Source organism: Tupaia chinensis, unplaced genomic scaffold (genome assembly GCF_000334495.1).
Source record: "Tupaia chinensis unplaced genomic scaffold, TupChi_1.0 Scaffold145685_1, whole genome shotgun sequence".
NCBI lineage: Eukaryota > Metazoa > Chordata > Mammalia > Scandentia > Tupaiidae > Tupaia > Tupaia belangeri.
The window spans coordinates 5,250,902-5,263,242 of record NW_006205542.1 but is presented as its reverse complement, the minus strand read 5'-3'; the positions used below and the strand labels follow the sequence as shown (position 1 = coordinate 5,263,242).

The window sequence follows — 12,341 nt, the reverse complement described above, 5'->3', positions numbered from 1 at the left end:
CACAGTTATTTTCTAAATATTGGCTCTTCTCCTCAGCTTCCTTAAAATTGTTCTCTAGGATCTCCACATTATTCTTTCATTTATTTCCTAAGCCTCTTTGCGGATGACTCTAAACTTTTACTAGCTCTAAATCCATTTTCAATAAAACCCACTACCTGAATAGTAGAATTGAACATGCTCAGAATACTTACTGAGTTTATTATTTTGCTAATGTCTCCAGTAAATTTTAAAAAGTAATACTTTATTAAAAATAAAAAATATATAAAATGACTCATCTATACCTGACAAAAATAGTATTTCCTCGGAAAGAAAACTTGAAACAACAAGAAAATACTTTCTCTTTCCGGAGATAATAAAATGCTTATACAATCCATTCATTTCAGACACATAATACTTGTGAAGTATTTCAAAATTATAAAATCATGCTTAAATTTTTAGCTGAAAAGATCGTCTTTAAATTTGTTCAAAACTCAATATTCATGAACTAAGGTGGAATACATGCATTTTATAAATTATTGCAGGTTGTCCTCTATCTCTTCTATACCTTAAAACAAAATTGTAGAGCTGAAATTATAGAATTAAGATTGTGAAATACCCCTTCTTTTGATACTCATCCATTATATGTAAGTATTGCTTTAACACAAGGGTATCTAACCTGTTTAAAAGGTAGGGAGTAGGAAAGGAGGGTTTACAAAAGACTTTTGAGAATCTCATGAAAGCATAAAAAAAAAAAAAAGAAAAAGAAAATGTCAATGCACAAAAATTTTGCCATTTGCATCACTGGGGAGAGAATCTACCCTTATGGATCCTTACTTTAGAACAAATGATTTCACCACTCAAAAGAAGTGTGTTCTTAAAGACTTACTCCTGGGGCTAGCAGGTGGCATGGTAGTTAAGGCACTGGACTCCTACATAGCTGACCATGGCTCAAGTCCCAGACCCAGTTGCTTAAAAATCACACTGCAGGTGGGTCAGCAGGTGGCATGGTAGTTAAGGCACTGGACTCCTACATAGCTGACCATGGCTCAAGTCCCAGACCTAGTTGCTTGAAAATCACACTGTGGGTGAGTGGGTGTGTATGTGCACATGCGCACAAAATCCCAGGAGAACAGAGGATAAAGGACTGTGGTGTGCCCATTCCCCAGGGGATGATTTCTCACTTTCCCTCTGTCTCCCTCTGGCCAAGGCACAGTCCTGTGACAAAAACCTAAAAAGCAAACAAACAAATCCACCCGAAACCACTTTCTTCCATGTCATTGATATTATTCAAGTTTCTCCCAAAAGACTGTTTCTCCCAGTGTTCTTACAAAGGAAACAGTGATAGAAAAGAAAGGTGATCATGGAATTGTCACATATTTTTGGATCAGAATAGAATATACTTGATGTTTAAAGTTTTAATCCCAAGTTTAAAGTATTCTATTTCCCCTTCTCTCCAGTCAATTAAAAGTTAACAGCAGAAGTATTACCTCTACATACAACAAAGATTTTGGTGATGTAAATATAAGTAAATTTATACTACTAAGGCATTGCAATATTCCATTTTTAAAGGTAAGCAGTCACACAGCCTAAGTATATAATAACCATTCATGGAAAAATATATACTGAAGATCATTCTAAAATAACCACAAACATAAGCCAAATATCGTGTCATACTATTAATAGGTTTCCTTTTAACAAAATAATAAACTTTAGTGATGAATTCTTCATTTGCTATCTTTCTAAGCACATACATAATCTATTTTATTCCTATTTTGATGCTCAAATTTCATCAATATTAAGCTTACCTTTCTTTTCGGTCCGGACTGCTTAAAACATAGAAAAAGAAAAAGAATGTAAGAGGCAAGACCTCACTGTTGATATATCATTGTAGCTGTAATAACTGTGGTAAATAAGGTAAAATTATAATGTGACCAACTTACATATACATATTTATTATATGATTTGAATCTTGTCTAAATATTTTTCAATTTTAGTCAACACACAAAGTAAATTAAAAATCCTCTTACATATTTAACAGAAGATTGATATGCAAAATTATGAAATATTTTTGAAATGTCTTTATGTAACTATCAAGCACATAAGGATATATGGTATTTAGATATAAATATGTAAATAATTGCTAAGAAAGAACAACATTTCCTAAAAGTTATAGATAAAAATTTTTATTAAGAGGTATGATTACCTGCTTTTGAGTAAGACAAAAAAATTAAGGCTGAATTTCTTTCCTTTTTTTTTTAAATGTTTTGCTATAGAGCACATATACTCACTGGAGAGACAGAGGACAGAGAAAGAGAGAAAGTGAGAAATCACCCCCCGGGGGGATGGCCACACCACAATCCCTTCTCCTCCATTCTCCTCTCAGGATTTTGGGCATGCCTCATATGCTGTGGTGTGATTTCCAAGCCGCTGGGTCCAGAACTCAAACCATGGAGTGAGCCAAGTGGGATCCAGCTGCCTTAACCTTCACACCACCTGCCGGCTATTGAAACTTTTTAATACAGAAACCTTAGACTGAATGCAGTAGAGGACGAAAAGAATGGCCTGGGATTTAAAATTATGGCCTCTTGTCAAAGTCCAATGTATAAAAGTTCCACCCTTCTCCATAGCTTGTGGAAAACTCCAAAATGCTGTCAATATCAGTATCAGTAAAATTATGAAAATCCTCAATTTAGGAAAAAGAAAAGGTTTTCATCTGAAAATTATTTATCTATTATGAAAGGACTGAAATATTTATAAGTAACTGTAAGTAAACCATAGTTTACAAAATCCCCACATTAACTCATATTCTTATCATGGGCACACACAAATAAGAATTTGATCCTAGCAAATTAAAAAAAAAAATAGGCTGTTTTTACACAAACATTAAAAAATGCATTAAAAATTTTTTCAATAGTAAGGAAAAATATTATAAACTTACATTAATATCATATTTGAAGATTTATCTTTGCTATTAAAACAAGGAGTAAATTTTATAAAAGGAATCTATGTTGGATAAATGACAGAAAAAGAAGGGAATATTATCATATCTTTTGCAAAGTAGTAAAATATAAACATAAAAGCTTAAATACAGTCTATTTTACCCTATGTGTTTCCTTTTTTTCTGGGAGAGGTTTTAGCTATAGAGTGCGTGCACTTGCCAGAAAGACAGAGACAGACAGAGAGACAGAAAGCAAGAAATCACCCTCCGAGGTGGGGGTGGCCACGCTGCAATTCCTTCTCTTCCACTCTCCTCTTGGGATCTTGGGCACACACGCACATGCACCTGGTGTGAGTTTAAGCCACCGGGTCTGGGACTTGAACAGTGGTCGACTACATGCGAGTCCAGCGATGTAGCCATTACATGAACTGCTGGTCCCCTATGTATTTGTGGAGCTCTTTAGGCATTAATACCTAGTCTAACCATTTCCAATACTACCCTGAAGTGCCTAAGAAGTATAGTGTACTCTGTTGTTTCATAAACTCTTTTCCCTAAACAGGTACATTTAAAAGAAAGGTGGAATACAGAATATAGATAGTAGAAACAGGTTTGAGTCAAGAAAATAAGACAAAACATACACAAACACGCACACACTCATGTTTATTTTCCTTATCTTTGAGAAAAATGCATTAATTATGATATATCTAATTTACAAGTCATAGCATTATACAAGAATCTTTCATATGTATTTATTATCAAGTTCTGCCCTGGAGAAGCTTGCATTTAAAAAAACAACAAACTTCTAAAAACATGGACAAAAACATTATTAGTAATGGAAGACTTGATAAAATGTCAACTGAGATATTTGTTGGACTATTTCAAGCAAAATGAAAGGAAAAAATTACCTTGAACTAGTACAGTATTCAAGGTCTTAAAATTTAAAGAAAAAAAGGGGAAGAAATATATTAATTCTCATAACTATGACTTATTTATATATCAAAAATTCTTTCAAAATGCTGTTTTTCATTAATAATTACATCTTGCATATTGTTCCAGGAACTCGTTTTCCTGATTATGGATTATACAGGGTGAGCATCCCTAATCTGAAAATATGAAATACTCCAAAATCAAAATTTCTTTGAGTACTAACATGATGCCACAAATGGAAAATATGAGATAGGTAACAGTTAAAATGCTACATAACAAAAATATTGTATAGAATTACTTTCAGAATATGAGGATAGAGGGTATATGAAACACAAATAAATTTCACATTTAGATTCAGGTCCCCTTCCCAAAATATGTTATTATGGATGTGCAAGTATTCCAAAATCTGATTTAAAAAATCCAAAATTCAAAACACTTCCAGTTCCAAGAACTTCAGATAAAGAATACTCAATTTGTACTAATACTACTTTGTACTGAAACTAATCTTTTTTTTTTTTTGGAGAGGTTTTCGCTATAGGGTGCGTGCGCTCACCAGACAAACAGAGACAGAGACAGAAAGCGAGAAATCACCCCCCAGGGGGGATGGTCACACCGCAATCCCCTCTCCTCCATTCTCCTCTTGGGATCTTGGGCACGCATGCACACCTGCCCAGCGTGAGTGCTAAGCCACCAGGTCCGGGACGTGAATCACTGTCGACTACGTGGGAGTTCAGCGACATAGCCATTACGCTAACTGCTGGTTCCCGAAACTAATCTTGATAAGCAAAGATATACATGCAAGGTTTCGTCACTGAGAACAAGAATAAAACAAAACATAACCTAATTTCCAAACTGTAAACAGTTTTTTAACATCACCTATGAGGAAATGGTAATTCCAAACTGGTAACTTCAAATGCAATAATTTGATAATTTGTTTTAAATATATTGCTTAATTTTAATATAAATTTTAAATTAGTGTTCCAACTTAGACAACATTTTCAGAATATCAAGACAGATTTTTATTGCCAATGGTGTCAATCACTGTGATAAATGTGTGCGGAAAAGTATCTTCTCTTCTTCCTTCCCCATAATTACACTCACCATAATTTTATTTTATGCTCATGTTTGTGCCCCATGTAGGCCAGAAAGTTTGATTTATGTACTTGGCAGTAGGGCAAGACAATTTTTGGTATGTGCAATAATTGTCTTTTTTAGGTAAACTTCTCAAACATCTATGTGAAAATGATGATAAAATAACACATTTAAACAAAGATTTTTTGTATAAGTCATCTTTATATGTGAAAGATATTTAAGGTTTTCAAGTTGAAAATCTATGTTACAACAAAGCTATATAAACAGTAAATACACAGGGGTTCCTAAAGTTTAGCATACACTGGGACCAGCAGTTGGCATAATGGTTATGTCACTGGACTCCCATGTAGTTGACTGTGGTTCAAGTCCCAGACCTAGTGGTTTAAACTCACGCTGGGTGCTTGTGTGTGCGTGCTCAAGATCCCGGGAAGAGAATGGAGAAGAAGGGATTGTGGAGTGGCCATGCCCCCGGGAGGTGATTTCTCGTTTTCTGTTTCTCTCTGTCTTTCTGGCGAGTGCATGCGCCCTATAGCAAAAAACCTCTCCAAAAAATAAAAAAGTTTAGCATACATTTTCTGAATGAGTAGCAGCCTAGACTGACATTTAAAAAAGAAACACCATCATCTAAAATGCATAGCAAATGTTTAAACTTTGCTAGTAATAAAGAATTATTAATAATGCAATAAATTTATTTAACCACTAGAGCATAAAAATCTGAAAAACTGAAAAGGGGATGTTAACATTCAAACATCATTCTGAAAAAACTCACAGCATTTAAAACACATAACTTTCCCCAGCTGCTACTTTCATTATATTCATGGTTCAAATGGTACTTTCGAGATCAATAACACCTCAAACTAAAACTCTTAAAATCAAAATGTTCTCAAATACTCAAAATGAATATTCTGACAGTCATAACTAATATTGTGATTAATTTTGATAGTATAAAATCTTATAAACCTTAGAAAACAGTAGAAACTGTAGTTTCATACTTTATATTCTTCAAAGCTAAACTACCAATTAGTTAAATATTGTAAGATCAATGTAAATTGCCTTAGTTTAAATATCTTCTTAGATCTACTGGGTTGTAATGCAATACAATGACTCTTATTTTAGAAAACTATTTATAGAATGTGATTGATTCAAAAGCAGATATAAAATAATAAAATTCCAGGTTACAAATTATAACAGACATATATCTCTTTATAGGCAGTAAAAACAATAAAATTCACAAAGGGAAAAAAATGGTTGAAAAACAGTGGAAAAACTTCTATTAACAAGCATATTATATATAATAAACAAAGATCATCAGAATCCTTACCTTTGTGCTGCTGTTTTTACTACTGGTATCTGTGTATGAGCATGATGAAAACGTCTACCTTGAACTATAGTTCCAGAACATAATGATGCATTTTGTGTATTTTCACTGCAGATTCAAGAAACAAAGAATAATTTAATGAAGAGAGGAAAATTATATATACATTTACAAAATAAATCCTTTAAAATCTTGAGCACACTTGCAAAAAAATTTACCTAAAAATAAACTAAAAATAAAAGTATATGTAAGCCAATTGTGCATCTTAAACTGTCCAGTAGTTTTCTGCTTTCCAAATTCACCTATCAAATGTTTCCAATTTGGTTAAAAAAATACAAAAACATTAGAACAGAAATCAGAAGTCCTGAATTCTATCTCTGATTTGAAAGTTTCTTAGCCTTTCTATATCGAAGTTATCTGTCTATAAATTGACAGAGTGGAAGTAAAACAGTGTTTTCCAACAATAGCTCTGTGTAGTGACTGATAGCCCCAATCCTATGAGTAACAGTGGCTCACTATAACAACCACTATAAAAAGGGGGGTATATCTGGAAGAGAAGAGGAGTAAGAAATTTGAAAATAATGAAGAAGTCCCTTGTTGAGATAATCTTGACTAGCAAGTATCTCCTAAATATTTGACCTCCTCACCCTGTGGTGCCTTCTATTTCTAGTATTATGATTGAGATTCTACATTGTAGAATATGGAAATAACTCAGTAGATCCAAGTTTACACAAAGAGTTTTTCAATGTATTTAATTCAAAACCAAGATATCACTGCAATAATCTTCCTCTTAAGATCTGAAGTAAAAAAAAAAATCTACACAATGGGACACTACCTTTTGGCTTTACTGACAAATTCCAAAGAAATGCTATACATAGGTTAGACCTACTGGTCACAAAGATGGGCAGCTTTGATATCAAACACCTTGTTTTTTCTGTATTCAATGGTAAAGTACTTGTACCTTAATTTCTTGTTGTTGTTCAACATGTTAAGTCCAATTGGGTTGCCTTTCAAAGTTTTAAAACTGTCAGTCTTGTTTCGCTTTACATATGCCTTCAAGATGAAATCACCAGAACTAGTAGCAACAATTTCAGATCGGCGACTTAACTGGAAAGTCAATAAATGTTAGAGTTAGTAAACAGTAGAATACAACAATATATTTGTAAACCCTAAAAAAACAGTGGTAAAAGTGAAAAAATGAGAGCTGGCAGGTGGTATGGTAGTTAAGGGCACTGGACTCTCACATGGCTGTCACAGTTCGAATCCCAGACCTGGCGGCTTGTCTTCTCACTTTCCCTCTCTCTCTGTCCCTCTCTGACCAAATTAAAAAATAAGTAAATAAATAAATAAGGTTAAATAAAATAATTCTTTAAAAAAAGAAAAAATATACAGCTACTGGGGACAAGAGAAAGGGAGAGAAGTGGTGGGGATCTAAGAGATCTTGGAGTAATTCTGCCAAATGCAGTCAGCAGTCTTTTTATCTTTTGAGAGAGATTTTTGCTAAAGCATATGTCCTCTCACTGGAGAGACAGAGACAGAAAGCGAGAAATCATCCCCAAGGGGGATGGCCACACCACAACCTCATCTTGTCTTTTCTCCATGTGGGATTTGGGACACTCAGATACATACATGCACCTGGCCTGAGTTTAAAGTCTCTGTGTCTAGGACTTGAACCGCAGTAGGCCATGTGGGAGTCCAGCAACATAACCATCATGCTGTCTGCTGGTACCAAGTCAGTAGTCATTTTAACTGAGCTTTTCTATTATAATTCTACCTTATCACAAAAGTTTCTATATAAACACAGAAATTGAGATGTTCTTGTTTGTTTTACTTTTTTAGAGAAATTTTTTGTTATAGGTGCATGAGCTTGCCAGAGAGACAGACAGACAGAGAGAAATCACCCCCCTAGAAAAGGTCACGCCACAATCCCTTGTCCTCCATTCTCCTCTTGGGATTTTGGGCACGCATGCACACGACCTAAGTTGTAAGCCACTGAGTCCCAGACTTGAACTATGGTCAACTACATGGGAGCCCAGTGACTTAACCATCTGCTGGTCCTTGAAATCAAGATGTCTTTATATTCTCATGTCTGCAAATGATAATATAAACATCAATAACAATCACCTTGGGGAAATCATAGATTCCTCCAAAGCTCTTCTCAACAAAGAAACCTACCTTTGTTACACTTACAGTATAAGATATTTAAAAGCTGCTTTTAGACTCAGTAAAGCAAAAAGGTTCTTTGTTCTTTGTAAAAATTTCCCCCAAAACAAAGAAATATACTCATAAGAAAATAGTAACTTGACTTCCCCCCAATTATTTCTATAGAAACCCCCTAGTATACTCAAAAAAAATATCTCCCACAAATATGTCCTGAGGAGAGAGTTCATTGTGGCCACTCCATTCTTGTTTTCATGCAGTTTTTTTTTTTTTTTGCATATGTATGTTCCATAACCCAAAAAGTTCTATTTTTGACATGTGGCTATCATTTTCTCCTTAAAATGTTTCTTTATCTCTAATCTCTTCTGGTTTAACAGACTACCAGGGAAAGAAACCCAGAGAGCCGAGCCCATATTTAGGACCATTTACCCGTGAAGCACCATTTACCATGAACACAGCTAAGAAGGTAACAAATTGTGCCTAACTTCTCATGGACTTACATAATTAGGAAAACAAAAATATAAATCCTTTATCTAACTAGGCATAGCGAAACTGCAGAAATCCAGACACAAAGGGATTATTCTGAGAAACAGAAGGGGCAGGATAATAAGACACTATTATTCAAAATACAGGCTTTCTCCTAATTCTATGCTCATTTCAAATAAGGAAAAGGAATTATATTAGTTTAAACCAATGCTCCATATCGAACTATACATTACTCACAAGCCTTTAAAAATCCAGAATACACAAAGACTTTCTAAGGGGTAAACAGACAAGGATAATTTTAAGAGAATCAACCTAAAAGTACTCAATCTCCATTTTCATACTTAAAACTGATTTACTTTAAAACTCACTTGTAGAAAAGGCATCATAAAATGTCTCCTTTCCCTTCTACCTGTTCACAATAGCTTTATCAAGTTTATAGAAAATATGATTCTCTACTATTGTATTAGGGTCTCAAAATGTCCTACAGGGAACAATTTGAACTACTAGTATCTGGAATATCTTTTGGCATATGAAAAGTGGCAGGGCTTTGTACTTTTCCTAGTTTTATATATATTTCTACTAAAGGTAAAGCACAAGTTAAAAACTGGGTATCTGGGGCTAAAGTAGGATTTTGTTTATTTATATTGAAAAATAGAAAAGCAAAAATGATGAAAATTTGCATTTATACACTTTGTCTCTCTCAATGTTTTTAAAAGAAGGCATTATTCCCAGAGAAAATTAAGGGACAACCAAGTAAGAAAATAATTTCCAAAAAATGACTAAAGGCACTTTGTTGTGCCTTAGCACAACCAGGTAATAAAATCAGGTCAAAACCTAGGTGGTATTTTTCTATATTAGAATTCTGAAGTGAAACAACTATAACAAAGATGCAAATTTACATGCACAATTGGAATGAAAAATAGGAACAGAGTTTTTCTTTTCAGATAAAATATTGGGTTTGACCATGAGGACTGGCAGTTATACAGAGACATTCTTCATATACTCTGAAATTAACATACAACTTCTAAGTTTTAAAGAAAATAAATAATCCACAAAATATGAAATATTTTAGAAAAAGCAGGGCTGGCCCTGTCCTGTAGTGGTTAAGTGCAGTGGGAGCCAGATTTTACAAAGCCAACCATGGTTCAAATCCTGGCCCTCATGGCTTAGAAATCGAGCTGGGCACGTGTGCATATATGCCCCAAATCCTAATGGGATGGTAAAATAAAGGAAAAGGGACCTCACATCCTAGGACCTTCCTGAGCATGCCATGTAAGCCCATACACATGATCTGGGCTGGCTGAGGAAAGGGGTCAATCACAGCATGAAGACCTTGTTTGGGGTTACCCTCTCTCTCTCTCTCATGGAAAAAATGAATAATCTTAAAATAAATATGTACTACACATATGAAAAGGTGTTCAACTTCACTCATAATAAAAGAAAGGCAAATTAAGACTATATTCAAATACTATTTTTCATGGGCAAAGATCAAAACGTTAATCACACAAAACGTTAATCACACTTACTCAGAAGTGTGGGAAAACAGACATTTCCAGATATTACTATTAAAAGTATAAATCTGGGGGCACCAGCAGTTAGCATTAATGGCTATGTTGCTGGACTCCCACGTAGTCGACCACGGTTCGTGTCTCAGACCCAGTGGCTTAAAACTCACGCCGGGCGCGTGTGCATGCGTGCCCAAAATGAAGGGATTGCGGCGTGACCATCCCCCCTGGGGGGTGATTTCTCGCTTTCTGTCTCTATGTCTGTCTCTGTCTGGCGAGCGCATGCACCCTATAGTGAAAACCTCTCCAAAAAAAAAGTATAAATCTGGTTTTCCAAAATTAGAAATGCTCTTGTCTTAATACAGCCGCTCTACTTTTAGTGGCTCAACAAATATTTTGCCTCTTGCTTCTCTGCCTTTTGGCTAAGATCAAGTGAAGATACGCTTTCATGTATGCATGAGAATTTATATAAAAAGACTAATTTTTACTCAACATTATTTTATATTAAGATCAGAAAAACTGTGTATAGTGTATTATCAATGGTATAAGAGGGTAGGTAAGAATAAACATTATTATAATTAAGAAGAAACTGGGAACATGATTTGTCTCTGGGGTAGGAAGTTGGCAGGGTTTACAATTAAAAAAACATAAATCTTCCTTAGAGGTAACCTAAAAGAAAATTTTAAAAGTACCACTTGCCTTTTTTCCTTTTGAGGTTTCAGAATCCTCATCTTCATCTACACTGAGTAGATTTGCCCCACTACATAAAAATAAGGGGAAAAGATCTTAAGTAACAATTAGAATTCATACATTGTAAATTTTATCCTCTATGCTCATCTAATTCAGGAAATCAGCAAACTTTTTATAATGGCCCAGATAATAAATATTTTAAGGATTTGCCGGCTACACAGACTCATCAGTAACTCATCTTTGCCACTGTATAGTGAAAACAGCCAAAAACCATACATACGGCTGTACTCCATTAAAATTATTAATAAAAATAAGATGGCAAACAAGACTGAGCCTATGGGCCATAGTTTGTTAACCCCTACTATGAATGAATATGTTATTTTCTTTAACTATGGGTTTTATGTATTCTCATTCATTTTTTCTTCCCACACTGGATTGACAATTAGAGAAAGAGAATAGAGAAACAAAACAAAGCAGCAGAAAGAAACCGGTAAGGAAATAAAACTTGAGCTAATGAAAAGTAATTCCAATGGTACTGCCACAGTATTACAGTTATAGCTCTATTACTCTTGGAAATATCAACCCTTCTTTGAGACTCCTTGGCCTGAGATTTTAAAAGACCACACTGGTATTACCTATTAAGAGTTCATATTAATCTACACAAGTTTAAAAAGCTGAAGCCCTGTGGACCTGGGATTAATGAAAAAGTACACTTCATAAATGAAATGTACAGGGAAGCTAGCACCTTAAAAGACCTTTTTTCCCCATATATAACAATGGTGAATCTTCCAACAAAAAAAGTCAAAGTCACCTTTTTGAAGAAAATTCTGTCAAGCTATTTATAGTAAAATCCTAGCTATTTATCTAAAAATGTACAATGTTTCACTTTATTACTACTTTTATACATCTTCAAAATTCTCTCTTCCAAACGTTTCACCAAATCGTTAAAAAGGTGGCATAGTTTCTATTCAGCTTAATTTAGTATTTAATTTAACTATTCAGAACTACAGAGGGGGAACCAGCAGTTAGTGTAACGGCTATGTTGCTGGACTCCCACGTAGTCGACTGCGGTTCCTGTCACGCCGGGCGCGTATGCGTGTGTGCCCAAGATCCGAGAGGAGAATGGAGGAGAGGGGATTGCGGCGTGACCATCCCCCCTGGGGGGTGATTTCTCGCTTTCTGTCTCTATGTCTCCCTCTGTCTGTCTGGTGAGCGCACGCGCCCTATAGCGAAAACCTCTAAAAAAAAA

The 12,341-nt window shown here is 34.8% G+C and overlaps 1 protein-coding gene across 1 annotated transcript in view; it reads right to left on the bottom strand.

The window, feature by feature from the left end:
- Positions 1-12,341, bottom strand: part of SENP6 (SUMO specific peptidase 6) — a 161,896-nt gene that overhangs the window by 105,800 nt on the left and 43,755 nt on the right. Inside the window, 4 exon segments of the mRNA XM_027768233.1 lie at positions 1,785-1,805; positions 6,258-6,362; positions 7,213-7,358; positions 11,102-11,162. Coding sequence (XP_027624034.1) covers positions 1,785-1,805; positions 6,258-6,362; positions 7,213-7,358; positions 11,102-11,162 — 333 coding nt within the window.